The sequence below is a fragment of the Helicoverpa zea genome, chromosome 3 (genome assembly GCF_022581195.2).
Source record: "Helicoverpa zea isolate HzStark_Cry1AcR chromosome 3, ilHelZeax1.1, whole genome shotgun sequence".
In the NCBI taxonomy this organism is placed as follows: Eukaryota; Metazoa; Arthropoda; class Insecta; order Lepidoptera; family Noctuidae; genus Helicoverpa; species Helicoverpa zea.
The window spans coordinates 13,697,337-13,712,262 of NC_061454.1; the positions used below are offsets into that span (position 1 = coordinate 13,697,337).

At 34.5% G+C, this 14,926-nt stretch overlaps 2 protein-coding genes across 3 annotated transcripts in view; one reads left to right on the plus strand and one right to left on the minus strand.

Moving 5' to 3' along the window:
* LOC124646333 (transmembrane protein KIAA1109) overlaps positions 1 to 4,471 on the plus strand; it is a 46,983-nt gene extending 42,512 nt beyond the window's left edge. The window contains exons 54-55 of the mRNA XM_047186457.1: positions 1,072 to 1,220; positions 1,580 to 4,471. Of these exons, the coding sequence (XP_047042413.1) occupies positions 1,072 to 1,220; positions 1,580 to 1,763 (333 nt within the window). The 3' untranslated portion in view covers positions 1,764 to 4,471. The remainder of the gene's footprint in view (positions 1 to 1,071; positions 1,221 to 1,579) is intronic.
* A 192-nt stretch (positions 4,472 to 4,663) lies between these two features.
* LOC124646334 (ubiquitin-like-conjugating enzyme ATG3) lies at positions 4,664 to 12,416 on the minus strand. 2 transcript variants are annotated; one of them, XR_006986323.1, is made up of 8 exons: positions 12,164 to 12,416; positions 11,138 to 11,326; positions 10,695 to 10,808; positions 10,092 to 10,253; positions 9,230 to 9,388; positions 7,223 to 7,350; positions 6,594 to 6,943; positions 4,664 to 6,552 (listed from the first exon to the last, which is right to left on the minus strand). XR_006986323.1 is itself a non-coding variant. In XM_047186458.1 (7 exons), the coding sequence occupies exons 1-7, from the start codon at positions 12,233 to 12,235 to the stop codon at positions 6,790 to 6,792; spliced, it is 978 nt and encodes a 325-aa protein (XP_047042414.1). In that variant the 5' UTR covers positions 12,236 to 12,416; the 3' UTR covers positions 4,664 to 6,789. The 2 variants fall into 2 exon arrangements, 1 of the variants encoding a protein (XP_047042414.1); XM_047186458.1 differs by having other exon boundaries at positions 4,664 to 6,943.
* Positions 12,417 to 14,926: the final 2,510 nt, after the last annotated feature.

Consider the following 14,926-nt stretch of genomic DNA (forward strand, 5'->3'; position numbering starts at 1 on the left):
AAATAATACCACCGCACCTTCCGCCGTTTTCATGAAATTATGATACACAATATTAATAATTAACTCTTATTCCTTTTTATTGTACTCCTTTTAATATTTAGAGCTATCCACAAAGGGAAGCCTGAAACTGGGTTTTTAGTCGGCACGAAATAGTTGGTAACATATTATCTTTGCCACCCAACTAACATTATTAGTCGCCAAGTCATTATAAATAGCTCCTCACCTAATATTTCAATTGACTGGTATAGTTTATTTGCTACCCAAACGCAGCTGCTAGTTTTTAGTTTTTATAACATCCTTAATTTTGAACCTTACATATTATAATAGTCGCGAAAATATTTAATCGCTGGCAATTTATTTTATTTGTTGCAAACATTTGTCGACTTTTAAGTTATTAGTCACCCGGAAAATAATAAGCCTTTTTTTTCTTTTTATTGTTGATAAATAGTTGCAAAATTAGAGGTTTAAAATTTGGCTGTCTCATTGTCTTGTGTCTTCCTATTTTTTTTATTATCTTACTCCAAATTTTGATTAGGCTGTTTCATTTTAATGCTTTTGCATATTTTTAGGGTTCCGTACCCAAAGGGTACAACGGGACTCTATTGTTTTCGCTCCTTTGTCCGTCCGTCCGTCTTTCATCAGGCTGTATCTCATGAACCGTGATAGTTAGAGAGCTGAAATTTTCACAGATGATGTATTTTTGTTAACTAAAACTTAAAACTAGAATTAAATAAATATTTTGGGGGAATTCCATACAACAAACGTGATTATTTTGTCCGTTTTATAAATGATGGTATGGAACCCTTCGTGCGCGAGTCCGACTTGCATTTGGCCGGTTTTTTAGATTACTGACCAGTTTTTATTTGGTGCTGTATATTATTTTACCGAGTTTGTTCTTTTTATGTGTCGTTAATTTTAACGGCTCTCACCTTACTGTGTACGTCATAAAGAAATAACACATAAATCAAAAAAGTCTTCTAGTCTCCGTTATTTTTCAAGACGAACTTGCTGACTTGTTGACTTTGTGACGATGTGTTTTTTTTTAATTTGAAACATGTGTGTTCGTTACAGATGCCGGGCGCTTCCCGGGCAGGCTGGGCGGACACGGGCGGCGCGAGCACGTCGGCCACTCGCGCCAGCACCGCGCCGCGGCCCGAGGGCGTCGCGCAGGACTACCGCGACTATCGATGTGTTACATGGCATCTCGAGCCTACTGTCAGGTAAATGTTGATACTAGTCCTTTATAATTTCTATGACAACTTTTAGCTTGAAACCACCAACGCCACGGTACTGACATTATAAAAAATTATACTCCTCGAGTATTTATTCGGATTAGGGCCGATTATTCAATCATTAACTGCTATCTGAGGAATAAATATGTTAGATTTTCTTTACAAAAATTGTCAAAACGTCAAACATATTTCTTCAATCAAAGTAACAACTAATCTACAATGAAGCAAGGTACTTGGTACAAGAAACCCAATTTCTATTATTTATTGAGATCATCAAAGAGAAAAAAAAGTAACAAATGAATGTCCCCAATCGAATCAATTTTATAACACAAACCTTTCCTCCACAGACTGCTATCCTGGGCAGGCAAGTCCATCGAGCCATACGGCGTGGACTACATCCTCCAGAAGCTCGGCTTCAGCCACGCTCGCACCACCATCCCCAAGTGGCTGCAGCGAGGAACCCTGGATCCCCTCGACAAGCTCCTGTCTCTAGTGCTCCTTAGACTTGTGGCCATCGTGCCGCACAAGTGATATTAGACCTTACCGCTGTAGCAATACGGCGCACTTTACAACAACAGGTAAGGTTATTACAAACAAATGACTGCAACAGATGATTATGTTCTACGTCTACTTTCTATCGTGCCGCACAAGCGATATTGAACCTTACAGCTGTAGAAATACGGCACATTTTTCTACATACAACAACAGATGAGGTGTTAACTACATTATTGATCGAAACAAATGACTGCAGTGCTATGTACTACAGCTAGTTGCCCCCGTGCCGCTCAGGCGATATTGGTCCTAGAGTCTATAAAAATACGGTGCACTTCACAACAACAGGTGACTTACTTTCGACATCAATATTTTAAGAATATGTAAATGAATGGAAACGACATAATCCGGAATTGTAACACGTGGTTTAGAACACTGATATCTAGCGACGATCGAGCGACATATTGAACGAATTGAATTTGTTATTATAAAGTGCTTTAGGTTGAATTGCCTAGCGCTATCGAAAATATTGTGACATTAAAATTGTTATAATTCTGTCCAAGGAATCCTTTTTATAATTCGACAATCTAAACATTCCTAAACTTACAATGGACTGTATAATCAGACGATAAGGTTGAAAATTGATTAATGAAAAATGCTGTGGTTGAGGGATCGAAAATGAAATGTAATAGTTATATTGAAACAAAGATGGCCTTTGGTGTGTATCTGTAGATTATGTAGACAATTACAAGTTTTTACTACACGTATACATGTAAATCTAGTTGAATTCTAAACAAAGAGTATATTATTCTTCGATGTATAGTAGATAATTGCGAAAAGGAGTTTAAAAACTCAATTTTCAACGAGAATGGATGAGTATGAGATTATTTTTTAATATTAACGTTGAAACATGTATGTGCATATACAGTTTTATATGTGAAATTGTGTATATGTGTACATAATCAAAATATAAATGATATTATTGTATTTTGAGATTTTGTGCTGCCTAGTAAATGTTTGACTTCAAAACTTAGACCCACAGATTTTAGCTAGGAAATTGAAATTCATTATTAAAATATATACTCCATATAAAGTATGATATTAACCAGTAACGTCTCTAGCATTCCCTTCACTAATAACTTTGGAAATACAAATTATATTCCAATTTTATGAGAAAGTACAATTTAATGTGAATTTATTAACATACACCAAAACAGCGCATTTCATTGGCTTACACACTTCATACTTGTAAATATTAGCAAATTATTTTATAAGAAAAACAAATATGTTTTGGTTCTTATCACTTTACTTACTTGGCCAGTTTTTTTGCTTGTATAAAGTTATTTCTTCAACTCTCCCTTTAAAAATGAACCCCAATAAGGATTAAGTAGGTAATAAAAAAAATCCCCTTACATGCGGAGATCTAAGAAATCAACACGAAATTTTGTTTTCGATATTTATAATTATGTCATTTTTATATACAGGGAAATCAATAAAAAATAAGTCTGCTAAGATAGCAAGATTGTTTTTTCTTACAATACGATGCTTATGCAGAAATAGTGTTCATCCAACTTAAACATATTTATTTCTGGAGTGAATCCTCGCACCTTTTAGCTGTTCCAATAGAATTCGCTAAGCAGTTTTCAACTTTACGCCTTACGCTATAAGGTAGGAAATTGCCTACCAGCGAATCTTGTAGTTCGAACTTTTAGTACCTACTGTTATAATTTAGTATTTTATTCAGCGACCAAAATGTTCCATCACAGTTTTAGTTATTATGTCGTGTAAGGTGGGATTATTCTGTGATTATTGTGAATGCAGTTAGTTTGTAAGTTATGTGGATCGTGTATATTGCCTTTGTTTTGTTGGGTGGGGATGTTTGCAGCTGAGAGCTTGTCCAGAAGACGTGTAGGCTTGCTAGTGATCCGTGATACAACTTATTTTGGCTCAATATTGTTTTCTTATTTTCTCTTACAATAATGATACTCCGAGCTCACCGAGTCAATGCTATCGACTTACCTCTTCTAAGCTGTCACTATAAATTATTTGTTTCTGTTTATAAAAATCAAGGGTATGTCATCCAGCGGAATCTGACCAAAATGAATGCTATACTCCGTCCCTGTAACAATTTTCCTTTATGTAGTTTTCAATGTATCTCTCGCGATGATCGTCTATCTGGACCAACTCTCAGGATATTTTATTCAATTATTGACGTTAACTGTCACTTTTATTATTATGTGAACTTTTTTATTAAGTTTATATTTATATTCTTCTGAGATGTTATTATTCCTACTCCTATAACCAGTTTTATTTGAAAACTGTAAAATGGGATTTTGAGAATCATTAGACAATCGGACTGAAGCTGTAAAATATTGTTATCCCATTTTGCAGGATTTTAATTAAATTATGAAGATGTATAATATTAATTATGCTGTTTATACAATTTAAGTTTGAATTTTATTATCATCCAATATTTTATTACTATTAAAATAAAGAAATGGTTCACAAATAAGCTACAAATTGAATATTTCACATTATATAAGGGGTTCTAAATGCTATGATTTACTGGGATTGTAATACAAAGTAAGTTAATTTGCGGAAGAAGTTGTATTATTTTGTATAATAGCGGTAGCGGTTAGGTTCGAAGGGCTTCGTTGCATAGTACTGATTATATTTTATTAAAGCATGGTGATTTGTACATAATGTATGTGATAGATATCAATAAATTATTATTATATAGAATTTAATTATGTGATTTGATTTCCTTTTTGCTGTACGAAATTTCCCTTGGAGATACAGTTGGTGAAATAGACTTAAAAAATCGTCAGTGAAAAAATTTATTCATGGAGCGTATGTAATAACTTGGTACCGTGACGGCCTCTTTCATATGCATGCCCTGTAGCAAAATTATGAAGCGTTCAGGAATAAAACCAGTTTAATAGGCAAAATATGTTATATTATATAAAAAATAAACCGAATAGTGCATTTACATGTAAAATAACAATTATTTACCTAACCATACAAGTATGTAACTATAAAATAATATTACACAAAAGTTATACGAAAATTTGAATAACATAACTTAAAATAATGTCTGAAAATGGTTGTTCTAAATAAATTAATAACGTTTGGGTGTATACATTAGCCTCCAAGAATGACAGCGTGTATGATCGACGGGCGCATTTTTATTCTAAGGGCCGCGTCACTCCGGAATGGCAGCGGCTAGCAGTCCAGTATATCGTTTTAAAAACTTGATATGGTCGCGAGCAACGCGTGTCTTGTCAGCTGCCTTTCCGGTGTGTCTCGGCCCTAAGTTTCTCCTGTCATTCATAGAAACTTGATGAAGAAAGTATAATTTAAAAAATTTCAATACATTCTGATGTGCATTTGTGATATGAAAGCATTTCCAATAAGCTTATACGAAACAATTTCAAACTAATTACATCGTTCCAAATTATTATCAGAAGGTGCATTATCATAAACAATACATTTGTCAGTCGGTATAAAAGCTACGAATGATAACAAACAGGAAGCGCCTGTCTTACTACAACTAGATTATTTGCAATATAAGCTTAACGGGCACTTATCCAGAGGTAATTGATTCTGGCAATACTCGCTAACTAATTCATATATGATTAGTATTAATTATCTCTAAACTATGGCGCTAACATAGGAATGTTCCCAACAATCAACTGTTTGTACAAACTATTTGATTTGTGCCAGTTTTTAAATGTATTGGGAATTTGTCGACTTCGCTTCATAAGGCATTTATTTATAAAATTCATTATCAGGTGTGTTAAACTTCTAACTATGGGTATTTGTCGTGAAAGGTGAAACTATTGGAAGATTTACACTATATTTTTATGATATGGTGTATTACTACAAAGTATTGCTTTAAGAAGACGAATGTGGTGAAAGTTTTGATACTTCATACATGGCCATGTCATTTCCTTAAAATATAGCACACACATATTTTATCATAGATGTTGAAGTGACATGATCATAAAGCCAATGAAGAGAACATGAATGCATGATAAAGTACAGGCAAGGCCACAGGCAAGTTACTTAAAAATATTTGTAAACAAACAAATGCGGCAATTAAAGCTATTGATACAATCATTCACTGTTATTGCACTGGCTCAGATAAAATATTAATTTTCGGTTAAAAATAAACTCCATTCAATTATATTGTACAAATATAGCTATGATTAAAAACATCTCCAATTTGTAAATTTTATAATCACAATAATTTACGACATCGATATATCGAATAGCAAAGTATCGACTAAATCGTACGGGCCTACACTACGATATCGTACGATAATATAATATTATAAAGACGCGGCAGTATTTTGTTTCCTATTCATAGCTTAATATCGATGTAAAAGGAGTTTTTTTTTTAGTTTTAATTATTGTACACGCAAAGTAGTCTGCTAATTATTTTTGTTGCTAAATTGTCTCATGTTTTCAGACCAGTTATTTTTATAACAATAGAATTCGCATTTAGCGCTGTAGTTTTGATTGGATGAGGTTTACATAATTCCATTAATGAAGACGTCTCTATTCCTTAAAAGACAACTGGAACGTTCATTTCTAACTTTTGTCTGCTATAAGCAAATTCTATTGTATCCAAAAATATTGCTAAGGCACTCTACATACGAAACCAAACCACCGACTCTCATATAAAGCATGGCAACTCATGTGGCAGACTATTAAAATTTAAACTGAAACCATCATTGTTTTGTCCAACTTTTTGTTCAATCCATTGACACGCCAAGCGCCTTATTGCGTAATTCGCAAATCCTTATCCAATCCTTATGAGTCCTACATGGGATTATAAATGGATTTTCTTTCTTTCTTTCTTTCTACAGAAAGAAAGTAAATACGTCATCGACACAACGTTGCTAGGATACAGCCGGACGCCGACACACGGTCGCTAGAATATGTGAGTAAAATATGAAAGGTCGCCAAGCATGTGACGTCGCCAGGATGTGTCAGGTGCGATGTGTGCGGGCAGGTCGCGGGTAGAGCACTGCGTGCCGGCGCGTGTGTGGCGCTTCTCCGACTAGTTGATGGCAAAGTTCTGCGTGAAGTCGTACTCGATGGTGGGGATGACGGTCTGCACGAACTTCAGGAACACGATGAGGTAGGAGTGCACGCCCATCTCGCCGCCGCTCTCTGTCACCGTCTCTATTATCTTCTTCATTACTTCTGCATGACTGGAATTGTAACAAATGAATTTAGTTGAAGGTATTAGGCTCGTCCGATTTGTCAAGATAGATGTTTACAAGATTAGGGAATGGAGTTACTAATCTGATTTCTGGACTATGAAACTACTTCTTATAGTTTCGGACGCTGGAACTATGGAAAATATAAATTCAAAAAGCGTTTTAAGCTAATTTCCAAAGAGTAGGTTCGCAATTCTGCTGTTTATGTATAACTTTTTCTTGTTTACATATAGTGGACTCCTGTAATTCTTGGTTGTTCACAAGACTTACCGACAAGGGTGTACAGACGCCATGCTGGGCCCAGACAGGTGCGGGTGCGACTCCATGGTGACGGTCTTCTTGGCGTGGTCCTGAGACACGTCTTCGTACATCTGCTCCACGCTCAGTAGGGTGCGATCCTAGGGATACCATATAACAAACAAACCATTTAATATTAATTCGATAACTAGGTATACATTCAGGTCATTACGTTGAACCAGAGGTTTATTCTCACACAGAGAAGGTTCAATTATTTATTATCACGGCCGATCTAATGTTTTAATCAAATAAGTTAACTTAATCTTAAATAAAAAATAATTTTACGGGCATCATTAATGGGAATGTATAAATGGAAAAAGTTGTACCTGGATATTGAAAATAATAATATTTTGTTATTAATTCATGGTATTCAAAGTAATATTCAGTGAAGGTCGCAATAAATAACAATGAAATTATCTCATTAGTAAGCGGTAAATACTGATATTTGCTACGCAATACACGTAACTGAACCATTAACACTAGTTTACACGGTTTTTATACCCCAGCTGAAAGTTGTTGAATTTTATTTATCTATCTATAGGTAGTCTAGGAAAAAATATTTTAAAAAATCTATCACGTCCACATTTGGAATTATATTTAATTTAAACAACACGAAAAAACGGACCATAAACAACTAAAAATTATTAATTTTGGACTTCTTTTTGTAGGTTTCGGAATCGGTTTCTCTTAATATAGACCAGGAGTAGTCTCCCATCATATTTTCGTCCCAATAGCCTTGATAACGATCTTCAAAAGCCTTTAAATTCTGGTAAAAATGCTCTCTTTGTGCGTCGCTCATGCTTCCTAAGTTTTCCGGAAAAAAATCCAAGTGGGAATGTAGAAAAGGAATCTATTGACATGTTAACACCCATCTTATGATAATTTTGTAATGAATCACTAACTCACTTTTATTAATGCTGAAAAAGTCTCTAACAACAGTTTTGAATGAATTCCAAGCAACTCTTTCAGTCGTAGATAAAAGAGTATCAAACTTAAAATCACTTATGATTTTGCGTACTTGTGGGACGCTAAACACCCCCTCTTTAAGTGACATATGCATGTACAATACCCGACTTAGTTTTCCTTTTAAAACCCGAAGTCTTAGTAACACAAAAGTAACAGTAATTTTCGTGATTAGTTGGTTCCCTGCACAACATTTGTGTACCAAATGGCAGGTGTACGTTTTCTCCTTATGACCATCACAGTAAAGTGATTCTACAGCTCTCACAAAACACATAGTGAGCCCAGTTTTTTCTTGAATGGCCACAGGAAATCCGAAATAAAGAAGATATGCAATTTTCAACGATTCTGTCATATGTGTTTTCTTTTTTATAAATATATTGTCCACAAACATTACAAAAGCGATCACAACTTTATTTACAGTGTCTAGGAGACATTTTATTTGAATTAAACAAAAAATATCTCTTAAACTAAACAAGTAATGCAACACCAAAGATCGGTAGTTAAGAATGATTCCTAAAAACAAATATTTGAGGGCAGAAAAAAAATGTGACGTGATAGAATTTTTATGTTGTTACTTTTATAATGTACAAAGGTGGCGAAGAGTACTGGTATAGATTTTGTGAGGGGTATATGGAAAAAATAAAAATTTGTAAACTAGTGTAATTAGCAACTAATTACGAGTTTTTGTTTACAGGATTAATGAAGGATTCCGTAATTTTCCTAGAGGATTATTCATTCATAGGTTTTATTTTTGCTAAGGTCGTAAATGTGTAAATTAAACCAAAATTTAGGAATGCGTGGTTGTTTACCAAATGCGGATACGTGGATACGTGATGCGGAGTTTTTCAGTAAATCCATTGAGCTGGTGAACAAATTGTTTGTAAACTTACAAGCAAAACACTTATTACACACTTTGGGATAGATTTTATGAAATGGTGACTGTTCCGTAATTTTCTTTGACAAAAAATATTAAAAACATTCTGAATTCCCTATGAACTATGTCTGCTAGGTCCTCACCTCGTCGTATCCGATAAGCCAGAGTCGCGGCGTCTGGTAGTATTTGTCGTACGTGATGTGTAGGTCGTAAGTCCGCGTGCGGATGATCTCGTCGCCGTCCGACTTCGACTTCTTGTCCGACTTCGCTTTGGGTTCTTTGCGCGGCGCTAGGTCTGTGGACTGGAGGGGGTTATGTTATATAATGTTAAAATCTAAGTCGTATTTGGTAAAGCTATCATTTGATAACAATTTCATGGCTTATAGGCTAATTTTTGTCTTCGTGCGAAACATCCCTTGAAATGCGTACCAAACAAGTAAGAAATTATAACAAAGTGTCAAGTGAATGGTTTGTTTTTAAGTATAATATGTGTATGTGTGTGTCAAACAAAACAGCGAGAGAAAATCTTAAACCAAAAGCGTTACTGTAGGTAGAAAGTATTGATAAACTATAAATAACGTGGATCAAGGTAAGTCTACATTGTATGAGCTTTGATTACATATCGCGACATACGAAATGTAATGTGAACGTGACTGATAGTGGCCATGGCGACCAGATAACAGGGTCACTCATATATTGTGTTTGTTGATACTCAACCTGTTCGATATTTATGAGCGGTTTAATGTTAACTGACAAGCTATTGCGTGGAGTAAATAGCCATGTCAAGTATATTATTAAAAGTTGCTGTTCAGCAGTTAAATCTAGACAAATAAGCTGAACTTTTTGTCTTGAGCTCTCGGCGGAAGAATGTGTTTGCGATTTGCGCATTGTATCGTCCAGCGAGGAGTCACTTCATACAAGGACCCAACATCTCACTTTTGTAACAGATGGTAGTCGAAACAGAAATTATTTTACTATTTCCCAAAGATAGACGTTATTACTTACCGGATCCACCTCATCCAGCAGCCCCGACTCCTGGAACTGCTCCATGTCTTCGGCCTCTCCGTCCTCATCATCTTCATCGTCATCATCATCATCGCGATCACCCGCCGCGCCCTCGCCATCGCTGTCGCCCGTGTCAGCCGCGTCCAGTGTCATCTCGCATACCTGGGTAAGGTTTGGTAAAGACAATATTTCTTTTTATTTACTGCACAGCTAAATAAAAACTTAATAAAAGAAAGAAGTAGATGACAGAAAGTCAAATGCAAGTCCTGTTACAATCTATGCCAAGATCTTTTGGTAACAGTTTACCTCCTTAAGTACATAGTTTTTAAGCACTGCAAGTCATTTTACAAATAAATTAAAATATTGGCTGAAGTTGAGAACAACAGTCAACAGGTAAATACAGATAGGCAGTAACTTCTTCAAACTAATAAACTAGGTGATGTTTTTCTTAAACTACTGGACCAGTTCCAAAAATTCTTTTACTAATTGTAAACTAATCTGACCTTGACTCAAATATTTATATATGCTTTTTTTGCTTAACATACGACCATATACCCTACCTAACTTATCTATAAAGAATGTATCAGTGATTGTTTGTCATACCTTCTCTTCAACAGTGGGTGATCCAGCATTGTCATAGTGGTGTGTGTCCACCCAGCCGCCGTCTTCATCATTTTCATTCTCTATCACTTTCTCTTTGTCCTCACAGTATTCTATCTGCAATCAAATTGATAGGTTAAAGCTACAGTACATCATATCCGTATAGATAAATAGTTATTATTTACTTGTTTATTAATAAGTTGTGGTTACATGTTCTTCAGATTGATAATAATTTTAGATTACAGCATATCTTTTCAAGCATATAATTCCAAGTAACACTTATATGTAACAAGTTTGTTGACTACAACTTTAGACAATAGTCATACAAACAACATTAAAAGATCATTTAAGACTTTTTTTTTCTTCTTACATACGCTATGCATATCATGCACATAGATAAATAAACAAAAGAAATTGGTTCCTCCAGAAAATCTGTAACTTGATACCTGTTTACACCTCCTATAGCAGGGCACATTCCTAGTGATAAGGAACTGCTTATCACCAGGCAGGTACGGCCGGATCTTAGCGTCTTCACCCTTAGCCCACTGCCAGGTTGGACAGTGGTGCACCAAGTGGTCTCCCGCAGCCACAAACTCCTCGGGAGTTAGCACTCCTGTCTCTTGGAATTTTGACTCCTAGGAAAGGAATTGATTTAGCAAAGATTGAGAGTTGTTTCTTTTATCAATTGTGTAAATATAAAATGATGAGTTACTTATAACTTGTTGGTATATTATTTAATATTCCCTATTGCAATATAACTTTATTGTGTATGTAAAGCTGTTTATGTTAATTCAACAGAGATATGACTGTGTTTACTTAACAGATGATACATTCAAAATAATTTATTCAATAGTTCATTATTATTCTGCTACGTTAATTAACAAAGGAAGGTCATTTTGGAATTTACAGAGAGTATCTTTTTGCTACAACAGTGAATTATTTTTATATTGGTAGAATTTTAATTAACTCCATTAAATGAATCATGTTTAATTGTTAGAATTTTAATATCTTATCTCATCTAAAATTTAGTTAATCTAATATGAATAAGGGCATTTCAGAATCACCTTACTGCTAGGGTCATCTTAAGTTCTACTGCTATTTTCATTTGGCTTGAACTAAATATATATTGAATAAAAATCAATTTTAAACAATATTTGATTAATTTAATAATGCATACGTCTGCTCTTAAATTTTGATGTGAATTACCAGAATAAGTACCTGATCTCTCTTATCACTTATATATATATTTTTTTGTGAATATACTTTGAGCAATTGGACTGAATCAATAATTTTATTAAATAACTTCTACCTTTTCAATTTAAGCTTCAAAAACAAAGCAGCAAGAGTTATTAAGGAAACATGATGAACAATGGATATATAAGTATATCAATCACATAAATTATGTCGAACACGGTGTCGGCTGACTGTAAACAGTGATACGATAACTAATTACTGTGAAGTGGTGCACCTACCTTCAACACCGGCGTCAAGTAGCCTGCGACTCCAAGTGCGGTGCCCTTCACCGAGTTAATAACACTCTGCATTTTACCACACTCAAGCAGAGCACCAGCAATGTGGAAAATTGGGAATCTGCAGTACTTTATCAACAAAAGTTATCACAATTCACACAAAAGAACAACCCTTCGCAGTACAGCTGAATTCAATTTCGTTTGACATTGACAATGACATTCCAATTTGACATGTAACTTTTTTTTACATGGCAATCTGATTTCGCCATCGAGCTTAGAATTATAAGGAGACGCCGTGTTGTTATTGACGTATCTATAGTTATATAAATATGGGCGAAATATGAAACAAACTATGCAACATAGTTCTGTCTCACTCTTTCTAAGCAGATAATTATATTTGAAAACAGGGACAACAATATTTTTGTGGTTGCGTAAAATGGTGACATTTACTTTTGATATCCTCCTGTTTGTAGGTGCGTGCCATAACCCCAGCGGGGCCCAGCAGGGCCAAGGCCTGCCGGGGCTGCGGGTTGTTCGAAAGAGATACCGCGGCCCTGGTACATACAAGGCCTATGACGGAACACGACGATTTTAGTCAGTAAAAGTCTGACACTCCCTCACCGCTGCTAACCCACAGCGGGAGGGGTCATTTGATGATTTTACGTCGATAAAAAAAAAAAAAAAAAAAAAAAAAAAAAAAAAAAAAAAAAAAAAGGTGCGTGCCATATCTGGTACATATGTCATGGTAGTTGTGCTGTCAAATAGGTGCTCTTCGTGACTTATTTTTGCTATTTTATGTGTGTATTTTACGTGTTTACTATTAAGACTTTACTATTTCAAGAGTGAATTTATCAACGAGTATGCCTACGTGTTGTATCGTGAAGTGTGGTGCAAGTAAGCACAAAAATCAAGCAGGATTGTCTTTACACAGGTTAGTAACCAGTTTTTGCTAGATTCTACATAAACTAATTCACATTGGATAAAAAATATGTTACGGAAACATGAATTGATGGTGAAAGTACTTATATTTAAGTTTATTTCTGTATAAAAAGCTATATTTAGAAATAAATGTTGTTTACAATAACATGTCATATTGGCATAGTGCTGTAGTTGTCATAACTGTATCGATATAATATCCACTTTTATAATTCAGCTTTTACTAATTTTAACAACAGAAGTTACTGTTCCTAAGACACTGAGCCCTCAGAGTTGTGTATTATGTTGAATAGAACATCTCTATTTTGTTATTTACTTAAGTACTATCTTTTCATCGCGGTATTACTCGCGTTCCGACAGATCTAATTCCCGTACCCGAACAGTAATAGCCTATGCCCACCGGGTAAAGTGTAGCTTTCAAATCGGTCAACTTGTTTCGGAGCCTATTCAATCCAAACAAATAATCAAAGTATAGATAAGTTCAAGTTTTGATGTTCTTTAATTAAAAAACATTTTTTGCAGGTTTCCTATACGAAATGATTTAAGGACAAAATGGTTAGAAGCTATTGGTGAGGAAAATATTAATCCCAGACATAAATATTGGTATGTCTGTTCGCTTCACTTTGAAGATAGTTGTTTTAATAGAACACTGGATATCTTAAGATTACGTGACAACTCTGTTCCCACATTATTTTTGGTAAGTCTTAAGATAGTTTTTTTTTTTTTTTGTTAGACAAATCCTATGTAATTACATTATTAGTACAGTATATCTCTCCGTTCCATCGTTATTAAAGGAATATTCTTTTTTTCAGACACCCAAAGAAGGCCCCCAGGAGTCGTTGGTTTTACATGATATTACTAACATCAGAAAGCATAATGATACTGCCACATCAACTGATGTGTTCCCATTACCATTATCCTATGAAAATATAAAACCAGTTTATTTCAGACGAAATAGAGAGCAAATTACTGTACTAAATTGCTCTAGTAAAAATCCGGTTTTAGCTATAAATGAATTGAGTGATAGAAAGAATTTCATAGATATCCCAGAGGATCATAGCGATTTGTACGATACGTATATGCAATACATTTTAAATACCACAGCTGAGACGTACTCTGATAAAGTCATCGAATATATATCTGGATACGTCGTTAAAAAGTTAATGCGTAGCATTAAATGTGACGTTTGTGTTTCATTATTAATTGGGGAGGAAGACATCAATAGCCTCATTTATGTAAAAACAAGAGGAGGGCTGAAATATGCCTCTTGTAGCGTCATAAATATAATTAAAAAAACAGAGAAACTCGTGAAAACTCATTTAGATTGTAAAATTAAACCTGAAGTCTATTATTTATACATTTTTAAATTTATGTGTGAATTTTATGAAATTAATACTTTTTTTGACTGTGATCCCAATCACAGTACTAACCACAAGTTCCTTTTAATCAAGTCAATAATTAAAACATTTTTAGATATAAGATTTAGATACTACGGTTGTAGAAGAATTGAAAAACTGTCTCATAGACAGTTTTTTAATAAGCTTATATTGTTTAGAAATGAATAACTTTGCTCACCCCGTTTGGTTTATTATTTATTCTTGGGTCAAATTTAGTAATTCAAAATTCACCCTCTTCCTGTCAACCGATTAATCTGAACTTTTGTATACACCTTTAATTCCGATGACAATACAATATAGTAATATCAATAACATTGTAAATCCAATATGGCCGCCGGCACAAAATTGTTTTGTACAATCGATTAATACATAATTAGCTCCATTTGCATTATATAACTTTCTCATGAATAGCTTGAAAACGATTGTAAATTAT